The 18063-nt window shown below is 42.8% G+C and overlaps 1 protein-coding gene across 5 annotated transcripts; it reads left to right on the top strand.

Annotated features, from left to right (window-relative positions):
- Positions 1 to 1063: 1063 nt before the first annotated feature.
- On the top strand, positions 1064 to 17307 carry LOC110488271. Of its 5 annotated transcripts, XM_036971544.1 has the most exons (19): positions 1555 to 1772; positions 1862 to 2025; positions 2310 to 2398; positions 2521 to 2656; positions 3792 to 3909; positions 6741 to 6857; positions 7061 to 7175; positions 7995 to 8171; positions 8780 to 8891; positions 9094 to 10232; positions 10716 to 11516; positions 11547 to 11906; positions 12218 to 12306; positions 12475 to 12607; positions 12690 to 12880; positions 15314 to 15419; positions 16063 to 16131; positions 16398 to 16541; positions 16822 to 17307. In XM_036971544.1, the coding sequence occupies exons 1-19, from the start codon at positions 1735 to 1737 to the stop codon at positions 16951 to 16953; spliced, it is 4230 nt and encodes a 1409-aa protein (XP_036827439.1). In that variant the 5' UTR covers positions 1555 to 1734; the 3' UTR covers positions 16954 to 17307. The 5 variants fall into 5 exon arrangements, with proteins under 5 accessions (XP_036827438.1, XP_036827439.1, XP_036827437.1 ...); XM_036971543.1 differs by lacking the exon at positions 1555 to 1772 and adding an exon at positions 1064 to 1523 and having other exon boundaries at positions 1824 to 2025; positions 10716 to 11906; XM_036971542.1 differs by having other exon boundaries at positions 1556 to 1772; positions 10716 to 11906.
- Positions 17308 to 18063: the final 756 nt, after the last annotated feature.

The raw sequence follows: 18063 nt of genomic DNA on the forward strand, positions 1-18063 counted from the left end.
ATAACCTATAATAATTTCACCATCCGTAAGCCAAAGACTTTGTTCATGCTTACACATTTTATGTAATTGATTACATTTGGCATGCATGTCATTTATCCCGTATTACAGGGGACACCAAAAGGTTGCTGGAATTAAGATTTTAGTTGTGCGTTATGTTAATAGACGTGTCTTGTGTTTCTAGGAGTTTAATCACAAAATTATACAGAAGTGTGTGAGTCACTGCAATGACCCAAAAATCACTCCAAAAATCTAGGCAAGCAAAACACATCCAAAATATTGTGTTGGGCAATCAGTTACTTCCAAAAAATAAATACATTTAAAAAAAATGTTTTTTAAATCAGGTACTTTCAAGGTAAGTGAGAAAATCATGTTAGATTGTATTGTGGAACAACCCTTTTATTGAGGTGCCCTGTCCCAAACAATGTGCAACAATCTGCACACAATCTGAGAGGAAATGTTTAAAATATAATAATAATTCTCCAACGTGATTGATTATTCTTCACACACAATAAACTAGCGCTGGTAACCTGATCTATTTATTTACATTTTATGTAGCTAAATTCATAAATTGTGGGCAATTTGCTTTAACTTCAAATAGGCCTAGACCTTTTCTCATTTGGATAAAAGTCAGTTCTCCACCTTCTCCTCTGTCCTCCTCTCTTCTGTGACCCAGAAACTGATAAGTGGTTGAGGGGAGATGTTAATTCGTTAGTAGGCGATGGAAGTGTCATCCTCTCCTCGATAGCAAACATTCATTGAGGATAGTGTGTATCCTACCTGAGAACTTCACAGAAGAGTTTTGACATCTAGGGCCTTTTCTCAATTTGATAGCTCAATTCCTGAGTTCTCTCTCCTCCGTCCTCTCTCGCCTCCTTTTGAAAAAGGGCAAAGGTAATCGAGGAGGAGAGGGAAGTAAGGAAAATGTGCATGAATGAAATGACTGACCTCCACTCGCACCTCATCAGGCAAATTACATTTATAGGGGTGGATCTCAAAATAAATCGATAAATTAAGTTTGTTGTGAAAAAATATTTTATAGATAAAACGATAAGTTGCATATTGTTTTTAAATGTGTGCATGCTCATCTCCTCTTCCGACAAATATGTGATTGCTACGTACATTTTTTTGCACTTTTAATTTCATGATATATAGCCGTTGTTTCCTCATGATCGTAGTTCAACTGTCTAACCACATCAGAACCCAAAGTATACGCTTGTTGTTCTCTGTGTTTAAACCATTTGTAATTGTAAACTAACACTGTATAGCCACAACACATGGTTTAAAATATAGTTGTATATAATAGATGTTCCGTCCTTGCATAGGCAGTTCTATGAATTTTGTTCAGCCCCATCCCGCAGTTGTTTATCGAAATAGTGGCGGGGCAAATTCGTTGTTATTGTTTGGACTGCAGATTGCCCTTCAAATGGGATTCGGTAATTGAGAGTCGCAAGAACGCCACAGAAAGAACACACTTTTTTATTTTTCTACTTTCGCGCCACATGACATGCGTGTTGGAGTCTGAGGTAAGCTGGTTACCGCTGGCAAATTTTAACACAATCGTTTTAATATAAGTCAAAGCCGAATGACTAGACTTTTTAAGGAGCTCGTCATTAACTAGCTAAGTGTCGCGTGGAAATTGATTTGAGGGCCTTGCTACAAACGTTACTAGCTAACGTTAGTCTCACAATCTCAAGTCATAAAACGTGGCCATAAACCATTTAACGTTAGCTAGATATGCTAAAAGTAAACGAACTGTGCCAGTGTGACCCCAGGTGAATGCTTAACTCACTTTTCTTCTCCTGTTTTTGTTTCATGGTGGTTAGACAGTTTTATAATCGTTTGGTGAAATGGTATCTCCGAGAGCTGACAGGGGGATAACCTCACCTGTAACCGTGCGACCACTGTGGCCCCTCGATGGTTGTGGTTTGTGTTGTACGGAATTGAAGCCTGACAGAAATCCTCAACTTCTACCATGCCTACATTCTGTGTGTCAGGGGTGTGTTCCCCTAAGTGATTTCAAGACAGGTGAGCAATGTTGAATGATGTCACACTATTTAGAAACTATTAAGAATTTGAGTGATTTAGGTTGCATTTAGTATGACTAGGCTGAAGAGACTTGACCACGGATCAGATACAGTCTCTGACCATTCTGATTCAGAGTCTGTCCAATAATTAAAATATGCCACACATGGACTAATCAAACCATTTCTGTGGTAAACGTGTAAGTCTGTTCAAGACATGGCAATGTGATTGCAGACAAGCATTCCTGTCCATCCTGTGAATTGAAAATCACTTCAATTTTCTCCTAGAATGTCCGGTCTGTGGAAGGCAATACACTTCTTCCGAAATCATTGACAATCCTTTCCTCCCTAGCTTCCCCACTGATTCAAAACCCTGGGTAGGTAATGGATGGATGGATGCTGCTGTGAATGACTGAACAAAATACTATTTATCACTCAATGTATACATGTCGGCTATGAATGGAATGAAAGTTGATATGATACTACCCCTCTCTTTCAGTGTGGGGGTTGTGATGAGCCTGTGGTCTGTGGCTGGTGTGTAGAATGTGGCGAACCGCTCTGCTCTGACTGTGTGGCAGCCCACAAGAGGGTGAAGTTAACACGCAACCATAATGTCCTACCCCAATTACCTCCAGGTACAACCTTCTGCCATTGTCAGACCAGGCTATGACCACAAACATTTAGCACTGGCCAATTAAACGTTTTAATCCAATGGAACACCTTATTCAAAGCAGTGTTAACTAGAGGTCGACCGATTTAATCGGAATGGCCGATTTAATTAGGGCCGATTTCAAGTTTTCATAACAATCGGAAATCAATATTTCGGTAAAATGTTTTTTTTTAATACCTTTATTTAACTAGGAAAGTCAGTTAAGGACACATTCTTATTTTCAATGACTGCCTAGGAATGGTGGGTTAACTGCCTTGTTCAGGGGCAGAATGACAGATTTTCACCTTGTCAGCTCGGGGGATCCAATCTTGCAACTTTACAGTTAATTGAGCTGTTTATGAATTCAAGCCTATCAACTCCTGAGATGAGGCTGGTGTAACCGAAGTGAAATGGCTAGCTAGTTAGCGTGCGCTAATAGCGTTTCAAACGTCACTCGCTCTGAGCCTTGGCGTGGTTGTTCCCCTTGCTCTGCATGGGTAACACTGCTTCGATGGTGGCTGTTGTTGTGTTGCTGGTTCGAGCCCAGGGAGGAGCGAGGAGAGGGACGGAAGCTATACTGTTACACTGGCAATACTAAAGTGCCTATAAGAACATCCAATAGTCAAAGGTTAAAGAAATACAAATGGTATAGAGGGAAATAGTCCTATAATTCCTATAATAACTACAACCTAAAACTTCTTACCTGGGAATATTGAAGACTCATGTTAAAAGGAACCACCAGTTTTCATATGTTCTCATGTTCTGAGCAAGGAACTGAAACGTTAGCTCGTCTTACAAAGCACATACTGCACTTTTACTTTCTTCTCTAACACTGTTTGCATTATTTAAACCAAATTGAACATGTTTCATTATTTACTTAAGGCTAAATTGATTTTGATGTGTTATATTAAGATAAAATAAGTGTTCATTCAGTATTGTTGTAATTGTCATTATTACAAATACATTTTAAAAAATCGGCCAATTAATCTGTATCGGCCTTTTTGGTCCTCCAATAAACGGTATCAGCGTTGAAAAATCATAATCGGTCGACCTCTAGTGTTAACGCCCGCAGTTGGATATTTATTAGCTGTCAGTGATGGCTTGAAATGTTCGATCTCCAGGTTTCAGCAGGACAGTGTTGTGTCCCATCCATAAGAGAGAGCAGATGAAGCTTTTCTGTGTGACTTGTGATCAGCTGACTTGCCGTGATTGTCAGCTAACCTTCCACAAGGAGCACAAGTAAGATTTCCCTCAAGCACCTCCAAATAAAATTGTATTTGTCACATGGGCCTACAGGTGTAGGTAGACTTTATCATGAAATGCTTGCTTACGAGCCGTTCCCAACAGTAAAATACACAGGAATGGAGCTATATACAGGGAATGGAGCTACAGTGAATTCGGAATGTATTCAGACCCCCTGACCTTTTCCTAATTTTGTTACGTTTACAGCCTTATTCTAAAATGGATAACGTATTTTTCCCCCCCCTCAATCTACTCACAATACCACATAATGACAAAGCAAAAACAGGTTTAGGAATTCCTGGATGCCGGGAACCTTGGCCCCAGTGACGTACTGGGCTGCACTACCCTCTAGTGCCTTGCGGTCGGAGGCCGAGCAGTTGCCATACCAGGCGGTGATGCAACCAGTCAGGATGTTCTTGATGGTGCAGCTATAGAACATTTTGAGGACCTGAAGAAACATGCCAAATCTTTTCAGTCTCCTGAGGGGGAATAGGTGTTGTCGTGTCCTCTTCACGAATGTCTTGGTGTGTGTGGACCATGATAGTTTGTTGGTGATGTGGACACCAAGGAACTTGAAGCTCTCAACCTGCTCCACTTCAGCCCCGTCGATGAGAATGGGGACGTACTTGGCCCTCCTTTTCCTGTAGTCCACGATCATCTCCTTTGGCTTGATAACAGGAGAGGTTATTATCCTGTAACCACACTGCCAGGTCTCTGACCTCCTCCCTATAGGCTGTCTCATCAGTGTCGGTGATCAGGTCTAACACTGTTGTATCGTCGGCAACCTTAATGATGGCGTTGGAGTCGTGCTTTGCCATGCAGTCATATGTGAACAGGGAGTACAGGAGGGGACTGAGCACGCACCCCTGAGTGGCCCCTGTGTTGAAGAGCAGCGTGGCAGATTTGTTGTTACCTACCCTTACAACCTGGAGGCGGCCCGTCGAAGTCCAGGATCCAGTTGCAGAGGGAGGTGTTTAGTCCCAGGGTCCTTAGCGTAGTGTTTAGCTTTGAGGGCACTATGGTGTTGAACGCTGAGCTGTAGTCAATGAATAGCATTCTCACGTAGGTGTTCCTTTTGTCCAGGTGAGAAAGGGCAGTGTGCAATGCAATAGAGATTGCGTCATGTGTGGATCTGTTGGGGTGGAATGCAAATTGGAGTAGGTCTAGGGTTTCTGGGATAATGGTGTTGTGAGCCATGACCAGCCTTTCAAAGCACTTCAAAGCTACAGACGTGAGTGCTACGGGTCGGAAGTCATTTAGGCAGGTCACCTTAGTGTTCTTGGGCACAGGCACTGTGGTGGTGTGCTTGAAACATGTTGGTATTACGGACTTCGTCAGGGACAGTTTGAAAATGTCTGAAGACACTTGCCAGGTGGTTAGCGCATGCTCGGAGTACACGTCCTGGTAATCCGTCTGTCCCTGCGGCCTTGTGAATGTTGACCTGTTTAAAGGACTTACTCACATCGGCTATGGAGAGCGTGATCACATATTCTTCCGGAACAGCTGGTGCTTTTATGCATGCTTCAATGTTGCTTGCCTCAACGCGAGCATAGAAGTAATTTAGCTTGTCTGGTAGGCTCATGTCACTGGGCAGCTTGCAGCTGTGCTTCCTTTTGTAGCACATAATAGTTTGGAAGCCCTGCCACATCTGACGATCATTGGAGCCGGTGTGGTACGATTCAATGTAAGTCCTGTATTGACACTTTGCGGACAATTCCTATGTCTTTAGAAAGGAAAAGGAACTGAGCTCGTGCTCACGACTAAACTAATGGCTTTCTGCCAGACCCCTGATTCAAACAGCGCTTATTCTCATCCCCTTCACAATAGAAGCCTGAAACAACTTTCTAAACACTGTTGACATCTAGTGGAAGCCTTAGGAAGTGCAATCGGACCAAATTTTACACTGTATATTGGATAGGCGATCACTTGAAAAACTACAAACCTCAGATTTCCCACTTCCTGGTTGGATTTCTCAGGTTTTCGCCTGCCATATGAGTTCTGTTATACTCACAGACATCATTCAAACAGTTTTAGAAACTTCAGAGTGTTTTCTATCCTAATCTAATATGCATATCTTAGCTTCTGGGCCTGAGTAGCAGGCAGTTTACTCTGGGCACGCTTTTCATCCGAACGTGAAAATGGCGCCCCCAGCCATAAGAAGTTAATATTAGATTTTGTGCATCAGCTGCTGTTTACAAATATACACAGACCGCCACCCCTTGTCTTACCAGAGGTGGCTGTTCTATCTTGCCGATGTACATAAAACCCTGCCAGCTGTATGTTATCCATGTCGTCGTTCAGCCACGACTCGGTGAAACACAAGATATTACAGTTTTGAATGACCGTTTGGTAGGATAGACTTGATCGGAGTTCATCCAGTTTATTATCCAATGATTGCATGTTGCCTAATAGTACTGATGGTAGAGGCGGATTACCCACTCACTGTCGGATCCTTACAAGGCACCCCGACCGACGTCCCCGTTGTCTCCGTCTCTTCATGCGATTGACGGGGATTTGGTCCTTGTCAGAATTCAATTATTTGCGTCTGACTCATTAAAGAAAGAATCTTTGTGAGGTGAGTAATCGCTGTCCTTCTATCCAGAAGCTATTTTCGGTCATAAGAGACGGTGGCAAAAACATTATGTACAAAAGAAGTCCCATAATGCACAATTGGTTAGGAGCCCGTAAAACGGCAGCCATCTCTTCCTGCGGCATTCTAAATATACATATGGAGACCATAGATGTCATCAGTTCCCTCATGCCTTACCTTACTACTTACTTACTACTTGATCTTCTCTCTTTCTGTAATTTCTGTTTATTTCCTCTAGGTACCAGTTTGCCCAGGATGCTTTATCAGAGCAGAGGAAATGCTTACAGTATCTAATCGAGACTGTGAGGATGCAGAGAGGGACTGTGCAACAGAACCTACAGGACCTGGATGGACGGTCAGTTGTTAACGCGTTTGTGTCTGGGTGTGCGTGAATGAAAATGATGATGGCGGCACACCAATTGTTCAGGAGTCTGCTGTATCAAAGACAGTATCCAAGTCTTACTGGGTCTATCATTGTTGATCGGTTCATTTGTGGTCATTTAGTCTCATAAAATAATTAATACATCTCATAGCTAGCTGTGTGAACTTTGCCCCCAGGCTGTCTGACTTGGAGGATCTGCAGGAGAGTGTGAGAACAGAGGTCAAGGATATCCTCAAGGGCATCTGGAGTGTCCTGGTGAAGAGGGCCATGCAGCTTTCCAAGGAAATGCAGGTAACATTTCACACATCAGATTGGCAGAATCTGGTCTCTTGGCCCTTCCACCCATACGGAAGGGTGGTTCATGCTCAGCCCAGTCAAAACTCTTCTGTCCTCATACTCCAATAGTGGAACCAGCTTCTCCCTGAAGCTAGGACAGCAGATTCCCTGCCCATCTTCCGAAAACATCTGAAACCCTACATCTTCAAAGAGTTTCTTAAATAATCCCACAGCACCTCCCAGCATGACTAAAATGTAAATTATGTAAATCACAGATGTCAATAATGCAATGCATTGTGATGGACCATTTGCTGTGCTAATTGCTCTTGTGGGGTCTCACCCTGTTAGGCTGTGTATTGGACATCATTCCTCTTGTCAGTTGGCAGGTTTCCATTGATGCAGGTTAATTCGACAAAAGCTACGTCGCCCCCCAAAAAACAGACATGTAATGGAAACTGCAGCTATAGGAGAAATATTCTAAACATTTTTGTCTATTTGACGACAATTTAGAATTAGGTGTTAATTATAAACATCAAAGCCGAATTAGCTTTAGTATGGAGATAGCAACCTTACCCACATGCTCTACCAGTAAAGCACCTTTTTTTTTTTTACCAGTTTGTGTTTTGTTCATATTTTCTCACTGCTGATCCAACCAAGTTGTAGACCAAATTAGTCTGAGGGACTGAAGAGGATGTTTAGACTGCTGAGCTAAAGCCCAGGTATCTTCAGGTCTCATATGAGGTTACTCCACAGTGTCCAGCCAGCTGTGTAGATAACTTGATGCTGCATTCTATATTTGAATGATTGGTATTTGTCTCATTGTTTGTTGCCTAGGATCACTGTTGGAAGGAGAGTGAGTGTGTCACAGAGAGACAGGCCCATCTTAGGAAGCTGGGGGAGAGGCAGAAATATGTGCTGGCCTTCACGGAGAAAGCCCTGAAGAGTGAGGATCACACCTCGCTGCTATCCTGCAAAAGATGGGTAGATAAAAAGTCTAATCTAAGATCAAAGGTAACTTAGAATTACACTAAAGAAACACTCTGGTAAATATATAGGTAACATTAGAGAGAATACATGCTACTGCCCTCATCTGTTACCGTAAAACTTAGATTAATAGCCCAGCATTTATTTGCTTCACTGAACATTATTAGATTATTAAAGACAGGCATCTTCAGTATTTGAGCCAGGCGTCTATTTCCTTAATGCACACAGCTTTTGCTCAATAAAATATGGAAAAGACAACCATATTGTCTATTGTGACCAGTATAAACATTCTAATTACAAATCCATCACGAATCGGACTTGCAAAGACTAGGCTGCCTATCATACATCCTCAGTTTTGGGCTTCATGGCGCCATGGCTAGCAACGATGACAGAAATAAAAAAATAAAAACAAGTTTTAATGCACATGACTGGGAATATCAGCTGTGTCCGTGGCAACCTTGTAAAAAAAAAAAAAAGAGGTGTTTTATTTGAAACTGGTGTTTATTTGCCGGAATGTGTGCCGATGCCCGAAGTTTTTACGATACATAAAAAATTAATCTTGCCTTTCTTGACCCACCAGTGCTCAAGTTGTCTCACCATCTTGTTTCCTACCGTCCTTTTCTTTCCCCTTATAGATCCACTCTGAGCTGCAAGGCGTTCTAGGCAAAAACCCCAGTGCAGTGTCTACAATGAAGGAGCTGAAGCTCCATTGTGGCCAGGACATCCACCAAACCCTTGGATGTTTCGGTACGTATCAAAGCAATGTGATTTTTTTGTGATGCGTCTATATTTGTCACACTTGTGAATAATGACATCTCTATGCAGTGATATTGCTTTTTTGTTGGCTTGATGCTGCCAGAAAGATTTTGTTACAGCTTAGAGAAAAATAGTAGAAGATGGTGGAAGTTGCAGTCTTAATTAATGTGTATGTCATTCTGTTTTCGTTCAGGGGAAATTGTGACTAAGGAGGTCCCGTTTGCTCGGCTAAATCTGAGAGAGACTCAAATCAATCCTCCCAAATTTTCTCTGGAACAGCAGAGAAACGGCAGAGCATCCTCAACATTGTCCCCTTCATCCCAGGAAACCTCCAGTATGTCAGCGAGAAATGCTCCCCTCTCCCAATGTCAACCAACACTAATGCGCTTGCTTTCCCGCCCCCGGTCCTCCCCCTATCCCCATGAACCAGAGAGACTGTCATTTTACCACTTTTCCCCTGACTCTCGCGGACCCTCTTTACAGGCACTATCCTCTTCCCGCTCTGACAGCCCTCTGTCCTTGTCCTCTACGTCTGCTGTGAATGCAACAGGTCCCCAGCGATGTGCTGTAAACACGGAAAACAAAGACTGCTCGTTATTATCAGGGATTGCACTGGACACCCCTGTCCCATATCACGGGTATCAGGGTGGCTCCTCAAAGTCTGACCTGATGGAACTTGTTTCCCGGGCCTTTCATGTCAAAAGGAAAGCAGGGGATGAAAATGTGGGTCCTCAAATTAAACGAAGTTGTTTGCAGCCCTTGAAGGTACCAGCGGACTCCTCCTGTGAGAGGGTTCCCCCTATAGGTACTGAAAAGCAGGCTGGGGATGTGGCTGCTACCGTTGTCATAGAAAGAGAAGCTACACCCAACATTACGGACCAGAATGCAACGGCTCCAGTGTATGGACAAGAAGCTACTAAGGCTTCAGGCAGCCGTCAATCAAATCTGGTTGTTGGCAGGAGTGTGAAGATGGCCAATCAGGTGGTTTTAGCTCCCTTCACACTCCCTGTCACCGGGAACTCCGTCACTTGGGGCATGTCACCAGCTAATGCCACTCTTTTTCCTGGTACTGTGAACACTCCCCCCAGCTTTGGATGTGTAAGGGCTGTCCCCCCATACTTGGTTTTGTCCAACAGCGCTCCAGTTTCTGGTCCCACTGGCGCTGTGGGCAGGCTTGACAATGGAAGCCTGGTCTTCATTTGTAATGACGTGCCCTTTTTCAACATCTTGAGCCATGTTAGAGGAGGTCAAAACCAAGTGCTAGCTGGTTCTGTCCCAGGAGGACTCCGCCCACCATGTCTGCCAGACCCCACCTCTCCAAAGAGCCCTATGGTTAGTTGTGAAGAAAGGTCTTTACTGTTAATTTCCCTCTTATCTATAGTATATCCTAGTAGTTCCTATCCCATAGTAGTTCATGTGTCCTCTTTTGCCTCCCATCGCTTTACTTCCTCTCAAATCCATCTTCTGTCTGTTGGTGTCCCAAATCTAATTTTATGCTAGTTTGTCAATTGTCCTGTTTTGTATCCTCAGTTAGGTCTTGGGAGGTTGAGTAAATAATGGAAAGTTAAACGTTTTGCTAAATCACAATTTGGGGAAACTTTGGAATGACTACTGTGTTGCGTTTATCTGAAGTATAAAAATTGTAGATCAGCTATGAATAATTAATAATTCAATAATTCATCATATCCGCATTATGCAATGTAATTGGAAACTTTTTGAAGCCTGTTTTTTTTTCTTCAATTGAATTAAGATCACACCTCTGGCCTTTGATAGTCTTAATCTTATTAATAAGACACTATCACACCCTCTCAACAGGAAGCTCCTCAGTCCCAGTCCACTGGTCCAATATATCCAATCAGAATTTTTCAACGGGTAAAGAATATTTCAACAGTCCAGGACACTAAGCAGCCCACCCAGAATGGCACTGCTCAATCAGGTTTGTGCAGAAAGGATGAAGCCGCCTCTACTCTCCTCGTACACACCGCTGATGCCCAGGCAGACTCTGTACAAATGGACATTTCCAAGTCAGATGTTGACCTCATCCAGGCAGACCCAAATCCAACAGTCTTTGTCATGGAAGAATCCACGGAGATAGACATTGTCCATAATAAAACTACCCAGCCAGACTTTGTCCACAATGAGACCAGCCAGGCCGAACTTGTCCAGAATGCTGCTGACCAGACAGTACTTTTCCAGAAAAAAACAGCCCAGATGGTAATTGTTCCTTCTCAAGTAGTTGGAATCAAGGAGGAACAAACATTACGGCCAGTTACAGGCCCAATGGAGTCTGTGACGACAGACATGCTTAACCTTGCCAAAACTGTGCCTGTCCAGATTAACCTTGTGCATTCTAACACTGTCCAAAGCGACATTGTGCATACTGAAACTGACCAGACCTACTTTGTCAACGTAAGCACACAAGTATCTGGGATCACAATCAAGGAAGAACCGCCAGCCACAGACAGCTTATCAGTTACAGGGCTAATGGAACCCATCAGAGTGATTATGCCTGACACACTACCTACTGAAACTGTCCAGACTGACCCTGTCCACACACAAATGATTAATGTGACTGAAATTGTGCAAAGGGATGTTTTCCAGCCTGAAACGGTGCAGGCGGACTCTGCCTTCATTGAAACGGTGCAGGCGGACTCTGCCAGGGCAGAAACCCTGCAGAATGAAATTGTCCAGTCAAACTTCAATGAGACTGAAACCGTGCAGACAGACCCTGTCCTGACTGAACCAGTTTATGCAGTCCAGATAGACACTTTGCAGATGGAACCAGTCCATAGTGAAACTGTCCTTACCGGCATTGTGCAGACTGTGACTCTGCAGAGGGACCTAGCCCTAACTGACTGCACAGAGATAATTCAGACAGACATGTCAACCACCAATAAGGTATCCACAAATGACACTGTCAATGTGGTCAGTGTCCCCAGCTGCACTCAGGAAGTTGAACTTGACCTCACCCTTGACCTCAGCAATGATTTCTGCTCGCAGATAGTGGTAAGTGTTTGCTTTTAGTCCAAGTCTACCTAGTTAATGCCCTGAATCATAACTAACTCCAGCCTGTTAAGTCTTTCTGCAGTCTCTTGCCCTTCATACCAAACAAAAATTGGAAATATTTTTTATCAATTTATTTTCATATAAACTCTTGTATGTATAGTGTAATGGTGTCGGAGTGTATTTAAACAATTTCATTTGAAGCATTTTCATGACTAATATGATTTATTTTTATTTCATCTGAGCGCTATGGCTGTCTCACTCTTTCCCAACAGAACAGTAAAATGTAAACCATTTCTCTTGCTGTCATACAGGAGGAAGATGACAGTATGGCTGTTGATGTCAGTGCTGCTGACAGTATTGAAGAGACTGGGTGCCAGGCGTCTCTTAGGCTTAATAGCAGGTGACAATCTTTCTATCCTTATTGTAACATTTGTCAACCAGAAAAACGGCACAAATCATTATTTTGGGCATGAATTACTTCAGTGTGATGGTGTGTAGCTTATTTGAGTTTGTACATGCATGCATACATCATATTGTGGGTTTAACCTCAGTGCATGGCTCTCTGTAGATTTCCCCAGGTGTCTTTGCTTTGGATGCCCATCCTTGACGCCCATGTTAGCGTCCCGCCAACCCGCTTCCGCCTCCTCCCAGGGGTCAAAGGGCAGCAAACTATCGTTCAGGTGATCCAGACGGACGCGCCGGTAAGGCCAACTTTCACAGTGTTGGTTTGAATGTGTGTTAATATCACATTTTCTTCCTGACACTGGTTTACACATCTTCCAGCAACCAGAGTCTCCTTGCTCCTCCATGTCGAGCCCAGACAGTCTGAGGAGCACCCACCAGCTACGCCCCCTCCTGGCCAGGAGGAAACACTGCACAGCATGTAGGATGCAAGGGAATCTCACCCTGTGTGTCGTGTGTGGACGGCGCTTCCACAGGGAGTGTCACGTTCCACCCATCTATTCCTTATCAACGTAAGCTTGTTTAATTAAACAACTTAATTGCGTTCTGAATGAGCAGTGATTTAAAAACATACAGTACCAGTTAAAAGTTTGAACACTTACTCATTCAAGGGTTTTTCTTTATTTTTACTATTTTGTACATTGTAGAATAATAGTGAACACATTAAAGCTATGAAATAACACATGGAATCATATCGTAACCCAAAAAAATTCTATATTTGACATTCTTCAAAGTAGCCACCCTTTGCCTTGATGACGGCTTTACACACTCTTGGCATTCTCTTAACCAGCTTCACGAGGAATGCTTTTCCAACCGTCTATACTGAGCACTTGTTGGCTGCTTTTCCTTCACTCTGCGGTCCAACTCATCCCTAACCATCTCAATTGGGTTGAGGTTGGGTGATTGTAGAGGCCAGGCCATGTGATGCAGCACTCCATCACTCTCCTTTGTCAAATAGCCCTTACACAGCCTGGAGGTATGTTTTGGGTCATTGTCCTGTTGAAAAACAAGTGATAGTCCCACTAAGCGCAAACCAGATGGGATGGTGTATCACTGCAGAATGCTGTGGTAGCCATGCTGGTTGTGTGCCTTGAATTCTAAATAAATCACAGATAGTGTCACCAGCAAAGTCCCCCACGCCATCTCACCACCTTCATGCTTCATGTTGGAAATCACACATGCGGAGATCATCCGTTCACCTACTCTGTGTTTCACAAAAACACGGCAGTTGGAACCAAAAATGTCACATTTGGACTCATCAGAACAAAGGACAGATTTCCACCGGTCTAATGTCTATTGCTCGTGTTTCTTGGCCCAAACAAGTCTCTTCTTCTTATTGGTGTCCTTTTAGTAGTGGTTTATTTGCAGCAATTCGACCATGAAGGCCTGATTCACGCAGTCTCCTCTGAACAGTTGTTGAGATGTATGTTACTTGAACTCTGAAGCATTTATTTGGGCTGCAATTTCTGAGGCTGGTAACTATAGTGAACTTATCTGCAGAACAGTTAACTCTGGGTCTTCCTTCCTGTGGCGGTCCTCATGAGAGCCAGTTTCATCATAATGCTTGATGGTTTGAGCTGCTGCACTTCAAAGTTCTGGACATTTTCTGGATTGACTGACCTTCATGTCTTAAAGTAATGCTTATTTGAGCTATTCTTGCTGTAATATGGACTTGGTCTTTTACCAAATAGGGATATCTTCTATATACCACAGCTGATTGGCTCAAACGCATTAAGAGGGAAAGAAATTCCACAAATTAACTTTGAACAAGGCACACCTGTTAATTGAAATGCATTCCAGGTGACTACCTCATGAAGCTGGTTGAGAGAATGCCAAGAATATGCAAAGCTGTCAAAAGGCAAAGAGTAGTTACTTTGAAGAATATCAAACAAATCAATATATATTATATATTTAATACTTTTTTTGGATGCCATAACTCACCGCCACCATACCTCAGTAAACAGCTTGCTCACATGATGCTGTCTGCCATCTGCCCGGTACAGTTGAAACCAGGATTCATTCGTAAAGAGCATACTTCTCCAGCTTGTCAATGGCCATCGAAAGTGAGCATTTGCCCAGTGAGGTCGGTTCCGACTCCAAACTGCAGTCAGTTCAAGACCTTGGTGAGGATGACGTGCATACAGATGAGCTTCCTGCAATGGTTTCTGTGCAGAAATTCTTCGGTTGTGCAAACCGTTTCATCAGATTATACATGGTCTGCATTTGTGAGGCCGGTTGGACGTACTGCCAATTTCTCTAAAACGACGGAGGCGGTTTATGGTAGAAAAATGAATATTATGAGAAAAGGGAAGAACCCGCACAATGCTCTTGCTAGTATCACTGCTCTTTATTAAGTTTACGTATTGGCCTCATAATTTAATGTTTATCTGGTAACAGCTCTGGTGGATATTCCTGCAGCCAGCATGCCAATTGCATGCTCCATCAACTTGAGACATCTGTAGCATTGTGTTCTGACAAAACTGCACACTTTAGTGGCCTTTTGTCCCCAGTACAAGGTGCACCTGTGTAATCACCATGCTGTTTAATCAGATTCTTGATATGCCACACCTGTCAGGTGGATGGATTACCTTGGCAATGGAGAAATGCTCACTAAATGGGATGTTAAACAAATTTGTGCCCATCATTTTGAGAGAAATAAGCTTATTGGCTTTATGGAACACTTCTGGAATCTTTTTATTTTTTTCAGCTCATGAAACATGGAACCAACACTTTCTACATGTTGTGTTTTTATATTTTTGTTCAGTGTATATTTATATATTTTTTACTTTATTACTTCAATAATTGGTTTCTTATTGGAATCTGTATTGTATATGGATCTCAAATGTGGGCCCCTGTGTGGAAAGAGGTTTCACTGTGGGGCCCAAATAAAGCATTGAGATTTCTCTCTCTGTATTGGCCTGATGTATGCAATACTGCTCTCCCAGTGAGAGCTGGCAGTGTATGCTGTGCCGGGACCTCTCTGATCTGGCGTTGCTGCAGGACTACAGCGGGACCGACGGGGGACTGTGTATGAGCCCTCCTGACCAAATGGTGAGCCTTTTTCCTTTGTGGAGCATGTCTGGGCACGTCTGCTATCTTTCACTTCAATATGTGTGTCTGTGTACACACATGACTGTGCATGCCCAGTTCTCTGTTTGAGCATGTCTACGAAGGTCTGGTATTGTTTACTGTGTCTGCTTCTAGTACTTATTGACCCTGACCCTATTTTAATGGAAATGATCTGATTTTTAGATCCAGGAAATAATTTTTAATTGAAAGAAACAAGGGTAGAGTAAATGTCAACCATGTATTTCTGATATGACATGGGCTTAATTGGTTATTTTAACCCAGACTCATCCAAACCAGTTTTTAAATTTTTGTTTTAGTCTGGCCATTAAATCAATATTGCTTCTGTTAGTTTGCCCACTCAAGGTGTTTTGTCTATTGTACTCTAAAGCAGTGTTACCCAACAGTACATATTTTTGTTGTGGCCCCAGACAAACTCACCTATTCAACTCATTGAGGGCTTGATGATTAGTTGACGAGTTGAATCCGGTGTGATTGTCTGGGGCTACAGCAAAAATGTGTGTTGGGGCTACAGGATGGACTGGAGTTCGGTAACACTGGTCTAGAGTGTGGATTTGCTGGACCGTGTGTGTAAACCATCTCTTACCCTTTGGGGTTAACCCTACAGAGATGTGAGCGCTTACTACTCGTCCTTTTATGCAGAAAGTGCAGCGTTGTCCTCTACAGACCAGCCAAGGTAATCGACAAGTGCAACTTACTGCATTTACCTTTACATCCTCAACATCCCTCTTAGTATTGTCATAGTGTTAGCTATTAAAATGTCACACACTAACAGACTTTTCATGTTTATTACCATGTAGGTTGCTGACAAATGACTAGTATTAATGAAGTATGACTTTGTTTTTCAACTGTGTGTTGAATATACTGTATACAATTGCAGTTTGATGTTAGTCGTATTGCTTTGACTTTAGAGAGAAATGCTATTGATTCTCTTCTCCTTAGCGCTCTTCCCGGTCTTCTCACTACATTGACATCACCATGATACGGGGACGGTTGCTACGGAAACTGGTCCCCCCTTACTGCACCCCGTCGGAATTTGTGTCCGATGTCTGGCTTCTCCTCCACACACTGTTGAAGAGTGTGAAGGTGAGGAGACTCACGATGGCTGTGTCCATGTCTCAGCTCACCCTGATTTCCTATAGAGAAATGCATATGATGGCTACAGTTCCATATGTAGGCCCTCATTTCCAAATGACGACTGTTTTCTTTGTCAAAATCCCTCAACCCCTACCTTTTTTTACTTTACGAAACAATTAGTCCGAGCTTTGCATTTGGAAAGCCGTACTCTATTGCTCTCTTTAGTCATCAATAGTGATCTGGTTCTGTTGCTCTTTCATCACCCTTTCCTCTCTCTCACCATTCCAAGTCAGTGGACCGACTTCAGGCATGTTTTGGGAAGGAGCTGGGCAAAACGTTTGAGGGGACCCTGCACCCTTCGCTGCTCGTCAATCCCCACCAAGGGGAAGCGGAGGAGGCGGAACAAGAGGGGGACAAGTAGAAAGTGACCATGAGGAAGAATCCGAGACCTCTCGAGGTAGAGCGTGCAGGCAAAGACATTTCACGCAGGATGAAATGAAAGATAAAGAATGGGAAAAGAAGCCTGTCTTTTTATGTATTGATTTGAATTGCTTGCTGAACATGTTTGTACATACAGTTGCCTCCAAATATATTGGAACCACACTCATCTTTAAAAAATTCTGTTTTCTAAAATAACATTTCAGTTTCTGAAAATGTGTTTTTGGCCGCAACTGTAGTTGGTTAAAAACATTGGGGATAAAGTGTTTCAAGTGTTTTTGTGTGTGTGCATCTTTTTATATTCCGTATCTATTTACAATAAACATTTTTGTGTGCATCTTTTGTACATGTCTAAACTCAGTGAAAATCTTACTGGGCACTATTCAAACAGGACCATGGTAAGTTAAAATGTCAATAATATTACCACCACCGGGTGGCATTGGTCATCAGTAAATTGACTGAATGCAAAACATTGTTTACCCATCATATAAGTCCTCCTGCCTTTGATCTTATGACTGTACAGAGTGGGGTAACTTAATTGCAAGTTATTTTAGTGTCTACTTGGTGGTTTTTTTTGCGTCTTTTGGTAGACTATAAATTGTGTTCTGTTACTTCCATGATTATGGTTTCATATGAATGTGTCCATTTAACTGAACTCAACAACTGAATATGAAATTGATACATTTGAAGGTTTAGGGTATTATGCTATTCTGTACATAGCAGCGGAGTGTAAAGGGGCTGCAGTACCCCTGAAAAATCTGAATTTTTATCACCAATAGTAGTGCACTGGTCCTTTTAATGTGCTGTATTTGTGGACCAATATAGCGTATGTAGTGCAGACAAACTATTTTTTTTGTCAGCACCCCCCCCCCCCCCCCCCCCCCCCCCACACACACACACTTAAATACAATCAAAAATAAAAACGCAGCAAACTACTTACCCCTACTATGATTCTGTATTGTTAATCAGCTAGTTACAAAGTTCTATATTAAGCACATTGGCCTCTGACAAGCGCACAGTCCTCTCATTGGCCCTTAGGTTTAGCCATCAGAGAACCGGGCCCGCCTACCCCTTATAAATTGACACGGCACAA

The sequence above is a fragment of the Oncorhynchus mykiss genome, chromosome 32, assembly GCF_013265735.2.
Source record: "Oncorhynchus mykiss isolate Arlee chromosome 32, USDA_OmykA_1.1, whole genome shotgun sequence".
Taxonomy (NCBI): Eukaryota; Metazoa; Chordata; class Actinopteri; order Salmoniformes; family Salmonidae; genus Oncorhynchus; species Oncorhynchus mykiss.

Excerpts from the sequence above, each read along its gene's own strand:
- LOC110488271 (XM_036971542.1), top strand. The coding sequence starts at position 1,735 with ATGCTAAAAGTAAACGAACTGTGCCAGTGTGACCCCAG. Across the intron at positions 2,026-2,309 it reads CCTAAGTGATTTCAAGACAG|AATGTCCGGTCTGTGGAAGG; the intron begins GTGAGCAATGTT and ends ATTTTCTCCTAG. Across the intron at positions 2,399-2,520 it reads CCACTGATTCAAAACCCTGG|TGTGGGGGTTGTGATGAGCC; the intron begins GTAGGTAATGGA and ends CCTCTCTTTCAG.